Genomic DNA, 21,202 nt, shown 5'->3' on the forward strand with positions numbered 1-21,202 from the left:
AACAGTCTGCCTGTTCAAATCATCATCCTAATCAGTCCACTAAAAACATTATCTTTCCCAGCAAATCAGTCTATCCTGCAAACGCTTGATCCCACAGCCAGGATTTACGTTTCTTCCGGAAGGTCAAGAGGGAGGGAGCGGATCTGATCTCATTAGGGAGGGAGTTCCACAGCTGAGGGGCCACCACGGAGAAGGCCTTGTCTTTCGTCCCCACCAAACACGACTGTGATGGCGGTGGGACTGAGACCAAGGCCTCCCTAGATGATGGTTTGTAATGGGAGACACGTTCAAACAGGTAGACTGGGCTGGAATCTTCTAATCAATTAAAGGATATACCTTCCTTCTAAGACTTTCTTCTCCCCCCCCCCCCCCCATTTCCCTATACTAGGCAGGAAAATGAATCCCAGCCCAATCAACCTTTCTTATTGCTCACTACTCCACATAGGTTGCATTTCCATCTAATCCTCTCACTTTGCACAACTACACAGATATGTAGCAGAGCTATACACTATGGCTGAGATGCTCATTTATTTAGGCAGTGATTCTCAATCTGTGGGTCCTCAGGTGTTTTGGCCTACAACTCCTAGAAATCCCAGCCATTTTATCAGCTATTAGGATTTCTGGGAGTTGCAGGCCAAAATATCTGGGGATCCACAGTTTGAGAACTATTCATTTAGAGAAATATTATAAATATTAAAATGTTTTAAAATGGGGCAACACAAATGTTGACCTGGCTGCATGAAAATTATCAGTTTACATTCTGATGAATAGAAGGCAACTGCTCTTCTTACCGTACACTCCTTTGTCCAGAAGCAATAAGAACTCATTTACTGCATTTCTCATCTCAGGTTCAGTAAGATCCAGCACGGAAACTACTTTGAAGTCTAGCTGCCGAAGCAAGTTGGTTAGTTCATAAACATCCACCAATGGAGCTTTGAGCTTGGGATGATTGCGATAACTCATGTTGCCCATCAGCAGGGCTACTTTGTCCACAGCTGGAAAGTCAAGAAAGGACAGCATTTTGACAGTGTATACAAAACAAATCACACATACAATTACACTGCTTAGCCGGTATTGCACCACCTGACATCCGCTGGGAAGTAGCAGCCAATAGTGAAAGGACCAAGGCAGAGACATCTCCAGCTCATCCCCTGTTTGGGTATCAGCCAGCACATCAATGACTTAAATCTAGAAATAGTTTTCTAAGATCTACAGAGACACTCGCTGGTACACCTCAGCAAGCGAGAGTCCAAAAGTGGCAGGCTCAAACCCAGAACCTCAACCAATGAGCGACTTGGAAGGCACTGAACAGACTGCGCTCCGGCACCACGAGATGCAGAGCCAACCTTCAGAAATCGGGCTACAAAGTGGAATCCTCGACATGTGAGTGCGGAGAAGAGCAAACCACTGACCACCTGCTGCAATGCCACCTGAGCCCTGCCACATGCACAATAGAAGACCTTCTTGCAGCAACACCAGAAGCACTGAAAGTGGCCAGATACTGGTCAAAGGACATTTAATCAACTACCAAACTCACAAATTTTGTATTTTGTCTGTTTGTTTGCTTTGTTCTGTTAGAAATGTAATATAATTTGACTGGTTGTACTGACACGACAAATAAATACACATACAATAATCCAGATCCAGATAAATAAAGAGATGCCTGTGTATTTGAATTATTGTTCTTGTTAACACTTTTCCTGGAATTTTCTTGCACTGATCTCTTTGGCCTGGACTGAATTTACTGCTCATGCACACTGCTTTAGAAATAAACAGATCATTTACAGATGAAATACAATCTGTCAAGCATCATCACAATGAAAGTCATTTTAGAGAGACAGTTACAAATGATATTACACTCTCAGGTTTTCTATGGCCACCTGTCTGTGGATTTAGTACAACAGAGGATCATTAATTCACACCTATTTACATTGACAGTATAATGCCTTTCTGTTGACTCTATCCCAAGAGAAAGCATAAATTGGTAAACCAACCTGAAAACTGCCATAAAGAAAATACACTATGAGTAATGCTTCCAATCTGTCTTGTCATTGAAAAAATACTATGGACGGATTCTTGCTTGATTTACCAAGATCATAAACCCAAACGCCAAACTCTAAGCTCCACTTTTGATTAGAGAGGTCATATTTTCGTAAAGAAATATTTGATAGATATAGGAGAATTCTAGATTCTGACATGATAAATACAGATGTCAAAACCTGCTCATACATGTTTCTGTAAAAGGCTTTGCTTGGAGTCAACTTTTAGATATTTAGTTAAGGTATTTTTATGCTTTGGGGCATTTTGTGTTATTCTTTGTGTCTTCAAATTGACTTCAACTTATGGAGATCCTACTATAATGTCATATGGACAAGCTCTTTTCGGAAGAGGTTTGTCATTGCCTGCCTTTACATTTGAGAGAATTTGACTTGTCAAAGAGCATCATGTGGGTTTCCATGGTTGGGAATGAATGATAAGTATGGTCTCAAAGAGTCCGTCCATCACACTAACCACTACACAACACTGCCTTGCAGAATAAGCTTGTAATTTAGAACAGTATTCAGAGGACAGTATATTATGGCAAATGAAAAAATTTACTAATATATTACTAATATATTCAATACAGTATTATACTAAATTTTTGTTGTATATTTGGGGACGGTTTTGTCAGCACCTGGTGGTGCAACGAGTTAAACTGCTAAACTGCTGAACTTGATGACCAAAAGGTTGGTGGTTCAAATCCAGGGACCAAGGTGAGCTTCCGCTGTTAGTCCTAGCTTCTTTCAACCTAGCAGTTCAAAAACATGCAAATGTGAGTAGATCAATAGGTTCCACTTTGGTGGGAAGGTAATGGTGCTCCATACAGTCATGCCAGCCACATAGCCTTGGAGGTGTCTACGGACAACGGCTGCTCTTTGGCTTAGAAATTAAGATGAGCACCACCCACCATTCAGACATGCCAAGACTTAAAGTCAAGGGGAAACCTTTAACTTTACCTTGTCAGTCCTGAGCCAAATTTCAACATGTAGCTTCTTCCTAACATTTTATTTCTCTGCTCTTAGTACAGTGCTATTGTATGTTTTAAAATGCATTTTAATTGTATTTATTGTATTTTAATTGTATTTTAACCTACCCCACACAGTATTATTTTTTTATAATTTTTGTTTTTGCATTGTTTTAAATGGTGATAAAACTGTGTGGTTGCTAGTAACCTTGAGTCCCCACAGGGAGAAAGGCGGGGTATAGATAAATAAATACATAAATAATAACAGTATTTGTACAAAGTCCTAGACTCTTAGCATCCTAAAGTCTGGAGGAGAGCAAACCACTGACCACCTGCTAAAATGCAACTTGAGCCCTGTTACATGCACAATGGAGGACCTCCTTGCGGCAACACCAGAGGCACTCCAAGTGGCCAGATACTGGTCAAAGGACATTTAATCAACTACCAAGCTTGCAAACTTTGTGTTTTGACTGTTCGTTTGTTTGTTTTGTTAAAAATGTAATACAACTGTCTGGTTGCTCCTGACACGATAAATAAATAAATAAAGCTGCTCCTACTAGTCTGATATGATGTAGTCGAGCAATATTTTATGGTCCAGTGGGTTAAACCCTTGTGTCGGCAGGACTGCTGACCAAAAGACTGGCAGTTTGAATCCGGGGAGCGAGGTGAGCTTCCATATGTCAGCTCCAGCTTCCCCTGCAGGATATGAGAGAAGCCTCCCACAAGATGGTAAGGCATCTAGGTGTCCCCTGGGGAACGGCCTTGCTGACAGCCAGTTCTCTCACACCAGAAGTGACTTGCTGTTTCTCAAGTCGCTCCTGACATGAAAAAAAAAATACATGATAGCTCACATTTTACTTCTTTTATACTCTGTGCAATGTCATTGTATAGTTTGTGCTTATGTTGTTCATTTCTGTTCAACCTCAGCTGAAGGCGGCACTCTATGATTAAGTTAACACTCTTATGTCTTTTCTTGCAGATCATAAAAGTGACTGAGTGAGAATGACAGTGCTAACAACAAGGCTTTGGCACAATGGTTATGGGCCTGGTATCCAAAGTCAATAATCAATTCACCTGCAGAGTGAATTAGGCCATGCTAAACTGTTAAACATTTGTTTAACAGATTTTTTTAAAAAAATTAAGAAGATTCTGATATTTTCCATGTTGAAGCAAATGGAGACAGTTACTTTCCACTGTAGGAATAAAGCTACTTAGCATAACTGAAGCAGCCTAGCAATAAGCGTGATATACTTCACACTGCATTGACCTTTCACGCAGCATGGAAACCCTGTCAGGCAAATGGCTTACATTTTGCTATGCTGTCAGAATGTACTGACCTTTTGTTGTTTTGGTCTATACTTTAATCCCTTTTATAAAGAATGTTCTTTGCCAAAGAAAGGATCTGGTTCCAGTGCAACCTTTCCCAGAATGGGTTCAAGCAACCCCTACATAAGGACAAAACGCATGCTGGGGAATTTTTTTTTTAAAAAGTAAATTAACCTTGTCTATGTAATTGAGACATTCTCCCATTTAGGGAAAGCAATAAATGTCCATTTGCATATTCAATGCCAAGTTCAAGCTTTTACAATACTTGTGACATCTTCAAAAAATCATGCTAAGATAATCATAGAATCATAGAGTTAGAAGAGACCTCATGGGCCATCCAGTCCAACCCCTTGCAAGAAAATTGCATTCAAAGCAACCCCAGCAGATGGCCATCCAGCCTCTGTTTAAAAGCCTCCAAAGAATGAGCCTCCATCACTCTCTGGGGCAGAGAGTTCCACTGCTGAACAGCTCTCACAGTCAGGAAGTTCTTACTCATATTCAGGTGGAATCTCCTTTCCTGTAGTTCGCAGCCATTGCTCCATGTCCTAGTCTCCAGGGCAGCAGAAAACAAGCTTGCTTCCTCCTCCCTATGAATTCCCCTCACATCTTTATAAATGGTCATAATGTCTCCTCTCAGCCTTCTCTTCTGCAGACTAAACATGACCAACTCTTTAAGCTGCTCCTCTTAGGGCTTGAATGTATTGCTCAGGGGAGCAAAAGTATTCTAAGATCATGATTACAGCTTTGTACCCTTGGAGAAGATGTTACTGCTGTTCAGCAAGTTCTCACATACAGGTGCAAAATGGTGAAAAGGGAAAGAAATGCAAAGAACAGGGGAACTATTATTATTTCAGCATCACAAAGGCAATGGGCTTCAATAGAAATCTGAGTGAGGATGTTGTCCATAACGTCAGCTATAAAAAGACATGGAACTCTGGCACTAAAGGATGATTGATGAAGGAAAAAAAACCATGGTACATGTTTTCCCTCTAGCTTCAAAATATATTCAATTCAATTCAAATAAAAAAGAGAAATCCAAATAAAACCCTTATTGAATAAAATACACAGTTAAGTTTTGAAACCTATTGATTTCAAAGACAACTTGGTTTTACTCCCCCCCCTTTTTTTCTAGATTGTACCTGTGTTTCCAGGGAAGCATCAAATCACTTACCAGATTGCCTTTCAGTTGACTGTTTTTCTGTAAGATCTGCTTTAGCAACAGAAAGAATAAGTTTGGAGTGCATATTCTCAGAATAATTTACAAACACTGAAAACATTAAGGTGTTCTTCAACTTGGAGCCTCCAACTTTTGTTTATACGTTAAATGTCTTTGGATTCCTTATTCGCCTACAACATGGATTTAAGATGCATTTTTATAGAGGAGGACATTTCACTTTCCAATTGCAAATACAATTGGAAATGAAGTAGGCTTTAATCCTGAGAGCATGCAACATACTGTCCTCCTACATCTACCTATTTTTCAGGATATAATTGTTATACAAATACTCTAAAATAGTGAGCCTCCTCACCCATTTCTACATCCATTAAGTCACTAGACAAGTGGGAAGTATCTACAAGGTAGAATTGATCAGATCTGCCATAGCCTTTCCCATCTCCACTTTTTGATTACATTTATCCTGTTGTTGTGCCAAAAACTTCATATAAGGCATCATATAAAGTACCAATGGATTAGCTACACACCATTCACTTTGATGGACACTAGTCACGAAAAGGCACATAATATTACTGTATCAAATTAGCAATAATATCACAGCACATGTCACATGGAGCCCCCAGTGGTGCAGCAAATTAAACCACTAAGCTGCAGAACTTGCTGACTGAAAGTTTGGCGGTTCGAATCCAGGTACCAGGGTGAGCTCCTGCTGTTAGACCCAGCTTCTGCCAATCTAACAGCTGGAAAACATGCAAATGTGAGTAGATCAATAGGTACCCCTTCAGCGGGAAGATAACGATGCTCAATGCAGTCATGCCGGCCTTGGAGGTGCCTATGGACAACACTGGCTCTTCGGCTTAAAAATGGAGATGAGCACTACCCCCCAGAGTCGGGTATGACTGGACTTAATGTCAAGGGGAAACTTTTACCTTTACATGTCACATGTAGCTATCATATATATAATTGACCACTTTTTCAACGATGGGAAACATGGTGTCTTTAAAAAAAAACACCAGAAGCCAATCTTTTTGCTCTATGAGAGTGGCTTTTTTTGTAACTGCACTCCTTGCAATTTCAAGGCACCAATAAAAACATGCTCCGGCAAGCAATACTTATTACTTTCACAACGATCCACGAAGCACAGCAATTTATCAGCTTTCTGCAATCTGGTATTCTCCTGATGCACTGAACTATAATTCTCATCAGGCCCAGCAAACATATCTAGAGGGCACCAGGTTGTGGAAGCCCGATTATACATAATATCTTCGAATATTTTGGAAGCTACAGTAGCACTTGGCAAAAAAGCAAGTATGTACTTCTGTAGCACAGAAGGTTTGACATGACTTTTAAACAGCCATTTTGGGAACTAAAATGCTTGGCACAATCCTGCATGGAATCATTATCTGATACCATGGAATTACTGAACACCTGATGGTTTATATCACAGATGGCTTACATCATAGACACCTATTTTGCATTTGGTTATTCAGATCCACTTTATGATGCCATGAAAGCTAAAGGATAATTCGATGTCGTACCATCTTTCCAAATTATCTTCTGGATAGCCTTGTGATTAAATGATATGTTTGGCCTGACAATAAGTGGCACAGAAATGACAGGACATAAATTCAGCTGTCTGGCCTGTTTCTTTTTACCTCTCAAGTGCTTTTAATTTGATGTTTCCACAATACCTAAAAAAGTACAGGTCATTCTTAATGAAAACATGCAGATGGTATACAAAACTGCTTTGAAAATAGCTGGCACACTTGGAACTGTTGGAGATGTTAATTGAAAACAATAAAAATGGAAGCAAATTGTTTCAGCAGCAGCTAAGATACTAAATTATCTTGTAGCACTTAATATCCATAAAGCACAATTAGAAAACATGATATACTTACCAGGCTTTCCTAAACAGCTCAAGTCCTCTGAAACAGAATACAGAAGGATTAGTACACATGCATTTGGTAAACATTAAAACATTTTTATGTCTGTGAGCAGGATTTTGTTAGATCTTACAGCAAACTAAAAACTGAAGGAAGATAGAATCATAGAGTCATGGGCCATCCAGTCCAACCCCCTTCCAAGAAGCAGGAAAATCACATTTAAAGCACCCCTGGCAGATGGCCATCCAGCCTTGGTTTAAAAGCCTTGAAAGAAAGAGACGCCACCACACTCTGGGGCAGAGAGTTCCACTGCTGAACATCTCTCACATTTAGGGAGTTCTTCCTAACTGTGGTTTGAAGCCATTGTTCTGTGTCTTAGTCTCCATGGCAGAAGAAAACAAGCATGCTCCCTCCTCCCTATGACTTCCCCTCACATATTTATACATGGCCCTCATCATGTCTCCTCTCAGCACTCTCTTCTGCAGGCTAAACATCCTCAGCTCTTAAAGCTGTTCCTCAAAGGGCTTGTTCTCCAGACCCTTGATCATATTCGTCGCCTCTTCTGGACACATTCCAGCTTGTCAACATCTCTCTTCAATTGTGGTGCCCAGAATTGGACATAGTGTGATTCCAGGTGTGGTCTGACCAAGGCAGAATAGAGGGGTAGCATGACTTTCCTGGATCTAGATACTAAGCTCCTATTTATGAAGGCCCAAATCCCATTGGCTTTCTTTGCCACCGCATGATGTTGTTGGCTCATGTTTAACTTGTTGTCCATGAGGTCTCCCAAGATCTTTTTCACTTGTACTGCTGTTGAGCCAAGTGTCCCCTATTCTATATCTTTGCATTTCATTTTTTCTGCCTAAGTGGAGCATCTTGCATTTGCCTCTGTTGAACCTCATTTTGTTAGTTTTGGCCCATCTCTCTAATCTGTTTAGATCATTTTGAATTCTGCTTCTGTCTTCTAAGGTATTAGCTACCCCTCCCAATATGGTGGCACTGCAAACTTGATGATCCTGTCTGATTAAAGGTTACATTTCATGCCAATCTCTTCAAAACAATATGCATATAAAGCAGATATAGATTTATAGTGAAGGCAATGATGAATTTTGAAGAAATTATGAAGAAACAACACCATCAGCCATGAATATGAGAATATATTACATCAGTATTTAATATAACATAGTTCAACATGTACAGAATTATGTTTTAGCAACAGATACCAGAATTCCCCAAGTTTTCAGCATGCGAGGTTCATGAATAAGCTTTACAACATGCATTTGACTTTACCTTCACTGCATTCCACGGCAATAGATTTTCCACCTTGGATTTCAAAAAGAGGGGGGAAATTTAAAAAGAGTGCTGGGATAAAGGTTTTGGTTTTATTTATGACAAGTTATAAAACAAATGGGAGATAAGAGCACTACTCACATTTTATAAAGATTGAACAAGTTGCAAAGAAGCTATACAGCATACATCATTATGATGAAGCAACACAGTTAAAATGCTCATCGATGATTTAAGGACTGATTAGACAACCTATGCTATGGCAATTCATTACCGAATAGTCAACATATTCAGCAAAGTACAATCAAATTAAAAGAAGGCACAAATGATTAAATAGCCTGATGCTATGTAATAGAATTTCCATATTATGCTGAGATCTGGTGGAGAGGCTGTTAAATGTGGCTTACTAATTCATGTAACTGTAGTAGGTTTTACTCCTAGGCTCCCTGAATAGGGAAAGCAAGAAGAGAGGTTTATTCTAAATTTTGTAAAGCACATTATGTCTCAAAACAACATGCAGACTACACGACTTCCAAGTTTTTCTTCCTCTCCTTATCCAGCATGTAACTGGATAAAGAAAATTAGAGGCAGCATTTGTAGAAATAATATTATTGCAATATGGTTTATTGTGAGTTTTCTGGGCTATATGGCCATGTTCCAGAAGCATTCTCTCCTGATGTTTCACCTGACAGGCATCCTGAGAAGTTGTGAGATCCTCACAAACTTACAACCTCTGAGGATGCCCGCCACAGATGCAGGCGAAATATCAGGAGAGAATGCTTCCGGAACATGGCCATACAGCCCAGAAAACTCACAACAACCCAGTGATTCTGGCCATGAAAGCCATTGACAATATTTCAATATGGATTTTGGATTTTTTTCTAATGCTAAAACAGGCACCTCTGCTTTTTTAGGACTTCAAGTTACCTTTCAATATACAGTAGCAAGCAAAGAAACCTGATAAGTGGTGTAGAGATTTAAATGTGTCATGTTCTTCATATGCACCTGATGTTTCTGGCAGCCTTGACTGTTTCAGAAATGAGTAAGCTCAGAGGAACACAGAGGTGAAACAATCCAGGCAAGGTCATAAGTCTATCCAATGAAGAGGGTTCGTGCCATGAAATATTATTATGACAGCAATTAGAGTGGCTGTTATACTGGTGTCTAGCACCAAGAAGCAAAATCTAAAAGGATTCAGAGGATTCAGTTTTTGAGAGGCACAGAAAATAATACACCACATCTGTATTACACTTTGTGTCAAAGCAACTTGTACTTCCTTAGTTAGGATACATGTAGCACAACTATGTGCTGTTATGCTCAGTGTCCACACAGGGTCCCTAGAAGAATATCAAAATATATTTTAATAGCACTTACTTACATCTCAATCATTTCATCAGTTCTAAGGCATACAGTTGAACAAAGATTCAAGACTAGCAAAACAGAACACCTAAGACTTTAGAACAGTGGTTTTCAACCTGTGGATCCCGGAGTGCTTTGGCCTACAACTCCCAGAAATCCCAGCCAGTTGAAGGCCAAAACAACTGGGAACCCACAGGTTGAGAACCACTGATCCAGAAAGTTAAATTCTTCAATCTGAAAATCTAACTCATAAATTTTAATGATGTGGCAGACTGTGAGCAAGGAGGCACATTAATAGATATCCTCTGTGCCAAATTAATTTTTTTGTTCCCAAAAACAAGATGTCAGGGAGAAGGGTTACCCCTGAATATCAAAAGTCAATGCATACATCTATAAAACACAAGCAATTTTAAAATTTGTGATTAATACTGGTTATTTATGACATCCATTGAAGTAATTAAGGAGCAGCTAAAATATGATAGGAAACACTACATGAACACCAAGCACAAAGTAGCTGCACACAATAACATCCTGTGGAAACTTACTAATAGCGCATGGGGTGCAAACCCAAAATTAATAAGAATATCAACCCTGACCTTATCTTACTCAGTTGCCAGTTACCTACCCTATTTGGCACAAGTCTGCCCATGCGAAGCAGGTGAACATTGAATGAAACATACAGAATAATCACAAGATGTCTTAAACCTACACCTGTTGATAAACTCTACAAGCTAGATGGTACCCCCCCCCCCCCAATGTGCCATGGGAAGTTGCTGCTAACTGTGAGAGAAATAAGGTTGAACACTGTGAAAGCCACCCACTGCATGGCTATCAGCCTCCTCCCAGTAGATTCAAATCAAGGAAAAGTTTCATGAGCACCACCACTCCTCTTAACGTACTGTTGGGCAGCTAAACCAAGAGTTGCTGTTGGGCAGCTAAACTAGGAAATCCCAATTGGATGGCCACCAGAGGCAAACCAAGAATTGACAACTTGGAAGTCCCTGAACAGGCTCAGAAGTGGAGTAGGCAGATCAAAAGACAACCTGGCAAAATGGCACTACCTAGAAGCATCCTCGGTAAAAGTATGATAGCTGGGACCGATTTCTGGTAGCACTACACTGATTCCACAATGCTGCTTCACCAATGCTAATAGCTCAATGGGGCGGCAGGATACAACTGCACTCATAGCACAACACGGTGGCAGGATACCACTGAACTCAGTTAATGCAGGAGGGACACAGATAACAGTGAAGTAATTTAACAGGTCGGTGATAGTATGATAGCTGGGACCCAACGGTACACTACTTGAGCAAGGTGGTTCAGAATAGAGGAACAGAAAATGACCCCATCACAGGTCAGAAAGGAGGGGGAACAGAAAGGGGGGCAGAAAGGAGGAGAACAATAAATGGGAGGATTGTGCTTAAGGGAAGTAAAGGAATCTGTCTGCGTCTCTCATTCTGCCTGGTCTCACTCCGGCTGCTCTCTTTACTACATGGTCACACACATGTTCCTCATTCACAACCAATGTTGCGGAATCAGCGTAGAACTACCAGAATTCGGCCCCAGCTATCATACTTTTACCGAATCCTCCACCTTGTGTGACTATGGAGCAGAACAAACAATTCTGCATCTGTATACTTGTTCGCAATGTCCTGCCTCATGTACCAAGAAAGAATTGTTTGAGGCTACAGACAATATGGTCACTGTTGCCCGTTTTTGGTCAGAAGATATTTAGCCACTTGTGCTCCTTCTATTTTTAGCAGTTTTATATTAATTTATGCAATGCTTTTGATATGAAATAAATAGCATGATTAAATAATAATTAAAAACCCTTACATGGTTCTCATGCAAATATAGACAGTAGCAAGATTTTATGCATTTGTAGAATCAGGCAAAATAGAGTGGACTGTTTAATTACACAATGAAAGTAGAAACTGCCAGGCATTTTCAAGTCAGTTGCTGTGGTCAATCACATCATTGTGCATCAGTGAAAAGATTTAGACAATCCAGACACTCACTATATTTGCTGCAGATCCTGTCAGAAACTTGGGATTAAGGTTCATCAACATGAACTGCATGCCTTGGAGCCCTTTGGTCTCTTCACTGTCCCAGACGCTCCTTTTATGGATCACGTAAAACTACCAGACAAGGTTAAACTGGGTCCAGCGTTTGACACATGTAATGAATAGGCTGACTTCACAGGAGACACTTAAATACCTCCTTTGCATTGTCTGCAATGATGTCAATAAATATTAGGAATTAGAAATACTAGAAACAGAAAATTTATGCTGACTACTTTCTGCTACAATATTATATGAATAGCTAGAGAGTCTCCCTTGAGTTCCTACAAATAACCTGATCAATCACATTTGGTCATTCATTCTTACGGCAGTTACTGCACTTCTATGACATTTGCTTCTAAATCATTTCACAAAACCTGCTTTCTCGTATAATGTTGGTGCAAAGGTAATGTTTCCCAATCACTTAACCACTTTAACCTTTCTCCTTCTTCAACTGCAATCAAGAAACCAAAATGTAAATCCAGAGTTGTAAAGTGTCTTTGAAAACACGGTTAAAGGCTATCCAGAGCTAGTATTGACTTTGGTGCCTGATAGTAAAGCTTTATTGTTATTAACTTTCATCGAATCAACTTTGACTAATGACAATCTATATAAATAAAAATGTAATGTTAGTTTGTGGGATTAATATAACTCAAAAACCACTGGCCGAAATGACACCAAATTTGGTCACAACACACCTAACAACCCAATGTATGTCCTTCACTCAAAAATTGATTTTGTCATTTGGGAGTTGTAGTTGCTGGGATTTATAGTTCACCTACAATCAAAGAGTATTCTGAACCCCACCAACAATGGAATTGAACCAAACTTGGCACACAGTTCTCCATGACCAACAGAAAATACTGGAAGGGTTTGGTGGTCAGTATCCTTTGGTTTTGGAGTTGTAGTTCACCTACATCCAGACATCACTGTGGACTCAAACAATGATGGATCTGGTCCAAACTCTACAAGAATACTCAATATGCCCAACTGTGAACACTGGTGGAGTTTGGGGGAAACAGAATCTTGACATTTGGGAGTTGAAGTTGCTGGGATTTATAGTTCACTTACAATCACAGAGCATTCTGAACCCCATCAACGATAGAATTGGGCCAAACCTCCCACACAGAACCCCCATGTGGACCACAGCAACACGTGGCAGGGGACAGCTAGTCCTATGAATAAGAGACTTCTAAGTCACTCTGCTATCAATAGCCTTGCTGAAGTCTTACAGGCCTAGGGTCTTGACTCCAGGGACTTGAGTCTATCCACCTTCAACCAGGTCTTCCTTTTTTTCCTACTGACTTACCCGTATATACTCAAGTATAAGCCAACCCGAATATAAGCCGAGGCTCCTAATTTTACCACAAAAAACTGGGAAAACATATTAACTCAAGTATAAGCCGAAGGTGGGAAATGCAGCAGCTACTGGTAAATTTCAAAAATAAAAATAAAAATAGCAATGACATTTCATTAATTAATTGAGGCATCAGTAGGCTAAACATTTTTGAATATTACATAAAACTGTAATTTAAGGTAAGACTGCCCCACTCTTATTAAACCATTATTTTAACCTTCTTCAATGTAAATGTGTATATATATCATTTTAATAATAATAGAGTAAAATAATAAATGTAATAAAAATAAAAATATAATAGAGTAAAATAATGTAAATGTAATAATAATAATAATAATAATAATAATAATAGTAAATAGAGTAAAAATAAATGTAATAAAATAATAATAACAACGCAAAATAATAAATAACTTGACCCAAGTATAAGCCAAGGGGGGCTTTTTCAGCCTAAAAAAGGGCTGGAAAAACACGGCTCATACTTGAGTATATATGTATATTTTGCTAAACACTATTGTCTTTTCCAGTGCATCACGTCTTCTCATGATTTTGTCAAAAAATGATGGTCCCGACTTACAACTTTTTCAACCAGAAACAGAAAAAGAAAGATGTCAAAATCCAATTGCTTATCCAAATTTCAGTAGACCCATTGATTCAATTACCTAATGGTAAACCAACTGCCATGTAGATCCCATAGCTTCAATAGATTTTCCATGGGCAAAAGTATAATAGCTGGGATCTAATGCCGGTTGCACGACAGGGGTCAGAATTAGAGAAGCGAAGATGTTACATATTTGAATGTGTTTGCATATGATATCCGGATAGCCTTAAGCACTATGCTTGGCTGTTTGTTGTCCCCCCTTTCTGTCCCCCCCCTTCTGGTGAACTATCTTGCCAGGACTCTGTTGCACCTGCGTCTCTCACTCACTGTGCTGTCTTGGCATTGGGTCCCAGCTATCATACTTTTGCCTTTTCATGGTTGGGATTAGCTACTGGATTTATACCATAGTATCTAAATATCCCCATCCAAAGTGAAATGTTTTCCACTAAACCAGTGGTTTCCAACCTTTGGTCCTCTGAGTGTTTTGGACTTCAACTCCCAGAAATCCGTGCCATCTTAGCAGCTGTTAGGAATTGTGGGAGCTGAAATCCAAAACACCTGGAGGACCCACGGCTGGGAACCACAGTATTAAACTAAGAGTAACAATCAAAAACAACAAGGACCAACACAGTTTTTAATATTAGAAAATATGAACATATGAATCAGTATCAGTGTGAACACAGTATATTTAGGCAAGGCTACCAAGTTCACATTTGAATAGCTGGATGGGAGTATAGATTTTTTAAAAAGAAAATTGCTGTTGTGTAGCCATAGTAACTTAAAGCTAAAAGGAATGATTTCCACAACTTACAATGCGAATACAAACTTATAACCTCTGAGGATGCCTGCCATAGATGTGGGCAAAACATCAGGAGAGAATGCTTCTGGAGCATGGCCATACAGCCCGGAAAACTCACAGCAACCCAAATACAAACTGATGTTTTTCTCCTTTTATTTTGTATGGATATAGGGTGCTATCATAAAACAAAATATTTCCAATCCTTTTAACCTGTAACTGTATGCTAATATCCTCACTAAAATTTTACAAACAGGGCATCACCATAATTAATGGCCCTCTGATTAAATATATATCCTTCATTTGGAGATTTCGAGATGGCTCATTGATTTTAGGCTGTTGGAAATTCTATCAAAATGCAAACCACACTGGCTCAAGAGTTATGAAACAATTGCCTTTTGTTGAAACACCAACAAATTAATCGTAGTATTGCCAGACTGTGATTAAATGAGAAGTAACAAGACAAAAATACTCTTGTGAAACTAGAAGTACAGAGTGGTGTCTGCAGAAAAGGAGAACTGAGGGCAGTGCATGGCATTAACGTATTTCAGTAAAGCAAAAGGTCACAGAAAGCTGTTCCTGGGAGCAAGCCACAAAAAGCATTATTTTCAGAGCAATAAGTTTAGAGTTATGATAATTGCCCTCCCAATCCTGCTATATGCCTGCAAAATGTGGACTACCTACAGATGCCACACTCAATTCCTGGAACAATTCCATCCACATTGCCTCTGAAAAATCCTGCAAATCTCTTGAGAAGAAAGGCAGACAAATGTCAGCATGCTGGAAGAAGTAAAGACCACCAGCATTAAAGCGATGCTCCTATGCCATCAATTCCGCTGGACTGGCCATGTTGTCCAAATGCCCAATCACAATCTCCCAAAGAACTTACTATACTCCGAATTCAAAAATGGGAAATGTAATGTTGGTGGACAGGAAAAGTGATCGAAAGATGGGCTAAAAGCTAACCTTAAAAACTGCGGCATAGACAATGAGAACTGGGAAGCCCTGGAACTTGAATGCTCTAACTGGAGGTCAGCTGTGACCAGCAGTGCTGCAGAATTTGAAGAGGCATGAATGGAGGGCAAGAGGGAGAAACGTGCTGAGAGGAAGACATGTCAAGCCAACCCTGACCGGATCCACCTTCCATCTGGAAACCAATGTTCTCACTGCGGGAGAACATGTGGATCAAGAATATGACTCCACAGTCACCTATGTATCCACCGCCAAGACACTGAACTTGGAGGATCCCTAGGGCTATGAGAGATCACCTAAGTAAATTAAGTATGATTACTGTTTAAATTTTGATGTGGAAAACAGGGTTCAATTCTGAGGAAGTTCACTGTGTAGCTTGTATTTTCATTCTCTTTTCTCCTCCAAAAGTTGTGAGGCAACACACAATTGGTTCACAAAGCTGCCCGGTTTTGTTAAAGGAAGTGCTGTAGATGCAAATAGCAAGTAAGAGTGTGTGGGCAGGCCAGAAGTTCTTCCTGGAATCTGTACTACATTTTTTTAGGTGTATCACAATTTCTCTGCACTTAGTGTGCTGTGTCTTCCTTCCCTAAATGGCATCCATGGTATTGTGACTTCCACATAGAAAGGGCTTGCCAAGTTTCATGGGACATGGAGACAGGATACAGCCTCCACAAATTCCAATATACTCCAGTATGATTTCTTCAAAGGCTTTAAATGTTGGTAGCAAGTAATTCAATAATTAGACTGGGACTCCAGGCAACTCACAAGCTGATTTTTTCAAAAAAAAGACATTTAAAAAATGTAAGCTATAGAACAAATAGATAAAGGTTTCCCCTGACATTAAGTCTAGTTGTGTCCAACTCTGGGGGATGGTGCTTGTACAGAAGTGTTTATTATAATGTGTTTAAATCTGTATTTGTGTTTTACATTGGTTGCCTGAGGCTGGAGCGGCCCAGCTGTGAGAGACATGTTGCCATGGAAACAAGGCCGAAGAGGAGGTGGGAGGAGCTTAGAGAGAAAAAGGTTTGAAAGTGACAGTTAAGTTGGAGTCAGGAGGAAGAGACCCTGAGAGTGAGAGCAGAGTCAGTTAGGGACTCTGAGAGAATAACAGAGTCAGAAAAGAGACTCTGAGGAGTGAAGGAGTGTAGTGTTAGTTAGTGTTCGTGAATATTTCTTCAGCTAGGGAGCTAAAGGGTAAAACCTTGTTAGATTTCTTTAGTTAAAAAGAAATAACAGAGGCTTTGTACGGTTGCCAGTCGGTGGAAGACTGGAGTTCTATTATTTGATCCAGTATAGATCAAATAGTGAGAATATTCACAGCAGGGAACACTGAATAAAAGACACCTTCACTACAGCAAGAGTTTATAGTTGTAACATTAAAGGCTGAACTGTATCTCTACCAAGTCATATTGTAACCATCAAGTATATGCCAAGCATAACCTCTCCATATTGTAACCATCAGGTGAATGCCAAGCTGAACATCTTTATATTGAAACCATAAGCTTTGTTCAACAATAAACTTGTTCTCTTTGTTATTTTAAAAACTGCCTCAGCTCCATTGATTTTACGTTCGGTGCATTCCACTCTACCAAAATCACCTCACAACATAAACAGAGACTAATAGAGACTTTAATACCAGCGTCTCTATACATTATGGTGGCAGTTTAATTAGCATTGTCGGAGGTTCCTTACAGTTTTGGTGGTCCCATTACTGTGGCGATAATACTTCCTTGCAATTGAGGTGACATTCGGTGGGATTACACTTCTTTGCAAATTTTGGTGACATTCGGTGGGATTACACTTCTTTACAGTGCTCATCTCCATTTCTAAGCCGAAGAGCCGGCATTGTCCATAGACACCTTCAAGGTCATGTGACCAGCATGACTGCATTTTTTTTTGTCATGTCAGGAGCATCCTGTTGTGAGAGAATTGGCCGTCTGCAAGGATGTTGCCCAGGGGATGCCCGGATGATTTTGATGTTTTATCATCCTTGTGGGAGGCTTCTCTCATGTCCCCGCATGAGGAGCTGGAGCTAATAGAGGGAGCTCATCCGACTCTCCCGGACTCGAACCTGCGACCTGTTGGTCTTCAGTCCTGCCGGCACAGGGGTTTAATCCACTGTGCCACCAGGGGCTCCTGGGCATGACTGCATAAAGCGCCATTACCTTCTCTCCAAGGTGGTACCTATTGATCTACTCACATTTGCATGTTTTTGAACTGCTAAGTTGGCAGAAGCTGGGGCTAATAAAAGGGGCTCACCCCACACCCCAGATTTGAACTGCCAACCTTTCCATCAGCAAGTTCAGCAACTCAGCGGTTTAACCTGCTGTGCCGCCACGGGGCCCATAGAACAAATATAAACGCCAAACATTAAAACAATACAATTAAAACATCTTAATACATTCATCCTCAGCAGCCAGTTGCCAAAAAACCTACCTTAATAAAGAAGTGTTTGCTATTAAAGAAGTGTTTGCTATTATAATTTACTTTGGGGAGAAATCAGTTATTGTTGGGTCATTAGTCTAAGGTCAAGAAGCTGATATAAACAGCCTAAGATTGGAGAAACAAAAGGGTCATACTGAAGAATAGTTAGACCTGTTTCTAGGAGTCACAGGTATCAAGGCCAAATCTGCCAAATATGTCTTCTATAAGGACTACCAAACATTGCTTCCAGCATTCAAGCTGAATTTGGGTTCTCTATAGGGTTTTTTTCATGTCAAGAGTGACTTGAGAAACTGCTTCTGGTGTGAGAGAATTGGCCGTCTGTAAGGACGTTGCCCAGGGGATGCCCAGATGTTTTTGATGTTTTACCATCTTTGTGGAAGGATTCTCTCATGTCCCCACATGGGAAACTGGAGCTTACAGAAGGAGCTCAACCCATTCTCCCTGGATTCGAACCTCTAACCTGTCGGTCAGCAGTCCTGCCGGAACAAACCCATTGTGCTACTGAGGGTTCCTCTCTCTATAGTCCTAGACAAGGAGGATTGCAAAACAAAGAGCTGGAGCAAATGTACCCTCTGATAATTGGGACATCATCAGTGGTTTCTTGAGTGGAATGGGCAAATAGGTCCACCAAGTATAGCTCTTGTAGACCCTTGAAGCTTTCCAAAGCTCCAAATAGTTAAACCTGATGCAAAATGGGCAATCAAATCATCAAAAAGGAAAGAGAAGAAAGGGGGGAGGGAGAGACCAAAACTAGAAGTGATATGATGCCATTTCTGGTTACAACCAACAACGTTGTGCAAGCTATTGGGAGGATGTTTGGGCAAATATTGCCTCCTTCCTCCTCTTAGGCCTGTTCTACACTGCTATATGAAATCCTGATTATCTGCTTAGAACTGGATTATATGGCAGTGTAGATTCATATAATCCAGTTCCAAGCAGACAATGTGGATTACCTGATTTGATAATCTGGATTATATGGCAGTGCAGAAGGAGCCTTAGTTGTACACACTTGCTCTGTGGTCATTACCATGACAATCATGCTTGTAATAAGGAAAAACTATGAAATGGAACAGCCACAAACAGCAGGCTGCAACAATGATCCAAAAACATTACCATCACAGCACGGAGTTCCCGGTGACGCAATGGGTTAAACCCTTGTGCCAGCTGAACTGCTGACCGAAAGGTCAGTGGTTTCAACCTGGAGAATGGGTCTGTCGGCTCCAGCCTCCTATGCAGGCACATGACAGAAGCCTCCCACAGAATGATAAAACACGCAGGCATCTCCTGGGCAATATCCTTGAAGACAGCCAATTCTCTCTGACTAGGGAGGGGATTGAGCTCCTGTTTGTCAGCTCCAGCTTCGCATGCGGGAACATGAGAAAAGCCTCCCACAGGATGGTAAAACATCTGGAAATTTCTTTGCAGACAGCCAATTCTCTCTGACTGAAAGGTCAGTGGGCCAAACCTGGGGAGTAGAGTGAGCTCCTGTCTGTGAGCTCCAGCTTCCCATGCAGGGACATGAGAGAAGCCTCCCACAGGATGGTAACACATCTGGGCATCCCCTGGGCAACGTCCTTGCAGATGGCCAATTCTCTTGCAGATGGCGACTTGCAGTTTCTTAAGTCATTTACGACATACACATACACACACAAAAAACCATCACAGGAAGTAGCATTAACTGTATCGTGAAAATTTTAAACTCAGTGTTTGTGACCCTGTCCCAAGCTGTGCTTGCTGATCATTTTCCACTCTTGGGGTAAAAAAAAAAAAGAATGGTAAGTAATTGCATCACTGAATGCAAAGTTTTTACAACTCACCATGACAAGCTCCTTGTCCTTCAGAAACATCCAGCCGTGCCCATTGGCTGAACCCATAGGAAAAATCACTGTTGACTCGACATATGTAGAACCCAGCGTCATCCACGCTCACCTGGTTGAACATCAGTTCTGGGGAATTCCCATGTGGAACCTAGGTGTGTGAGATCAAAGCAAGACAGCTTAGAAGGAACTGCAAAAATTGGGGAAGAGTACACAGGAATACTTGGCATCCGAAGGAGAACAAAAGTTCAATCAACACTTTCAGAATAGCACCATTTTTAGCATCTTGCATTCCATTCTTCTTCCAAAAAATAAAAAAAAACTCATCTTAGCATGACAACCATTCAGTGAGATGGCTGAAGATGAGGACTTGCCCAAGGCTACCTGCCATTTTTTTCTGGTGGAGCAAAAACTGAAACCAAGATGTCTCCAGTATAAATCCAACACGGAGTCCATAGCATTTCAATGAGAATTAGTGAGATGCAATTTCTAAAACACTCTTGATACTGAACTGAATGTAGTTACATACAAATAGTAGGTAAAAAAGGCAGAACATGCACAAGTGTTCAGTGACAAGGAAAGCATGGAGGAAGTGGCAATAAATATCATTAGTCCTTGGCACTTTATGCGTCAATGAATGCTGGGTGAAATGGACTCTTGTTTGGGGACACATTTGTTAGTCAGCCTTGGGCAAGTCATTATAACTTTCCCAAGAAATGCCAGAGCTCAGGTTATGAATGACATTACAGCAATTTCTCAATTTTAACAACACAAATATTTGCATTTGGTTATTTGCCTGGTTCTTGCATTCATGAGCCAACAACCACATTTATGAGGCTATACTATCAAAAGGCTTCATTCTAATGAACTATCTGCCAGATTTGCCAGATTTTAAGAGTGTGGCAGAAATAATAATTTAATATTCTTAAGCTAAAGGTATTTCAGAACATTATTTGACAGTAAAGGTAAAGGTAAAGGTTTTCCCCTGACATTAAGGCCAGTCATATCCAACTCTGGGGTTTGGTGCTCAGTCATCTCCATTTCTAAGTCGAAGAGCTGGCATTGTTTGTAGACACCTCCAAGGTCATGTGGCTGGCATGACTGCATGGAGCGACATTACCTTT

General features: G+C 40.4%; 1 protein-coding gene across 4 annotated transcripts in view; it reads right to left on the reverse strand.

The window, feature by feature from the left end:
• The window catches only part of MALT1 (MALT1 paracaspase), a 56,771-nt gene that overhangs the window by 24,847 nt on the left and 10,722 nt on the right, over positions 1–21,202 (reverse strand). Inside the window, exons 4-8 of one of the 4 annotated variants that reach the window (XM_067464647.1) lie at positions 20,079–20,229; positions 8,678–8,710; positions 7,403–7,429; positions 5,502–5,537; positions 792–995 (exon numbers count right to left, since the gene is read on the reverse strand). In XM_067464647.1, the coding sequence (XP_067320748.1) occupies positions 792–995; positions 5,502–5,537; positions 7,403–7,429; positions 8,678–8,710; positions 20,079–20,229 (451 nt within the window). Of the gene's footprint in view, positions 1–791; positions 996–5,501; positions 5,541–7,402; positions 7,430–8,677; positions 8,711–20,078; positions 20,230–21,202 lie in introns of all 4 variants that reach the window. The other 3 variants (XM_067464646.1, XM_060761332.2, XM_060761331.2) reach the window with 3 other exon arrangements.

This window comes from Anolis sagrei, chromosome 2 (genome assembly GCF_037176765.1).
Source record: "Anolis sagrei isolate rAnoSag1 chromosome 2, rAnoSag1.mat, whole genome shotgun sequence".
Classification (NCBI taxonomy): Eukaryota; Metazoa; Chordata; class Lepidosauria; order Squamata; family Dactyloidae; genus Anolis; species Anolis sagrei.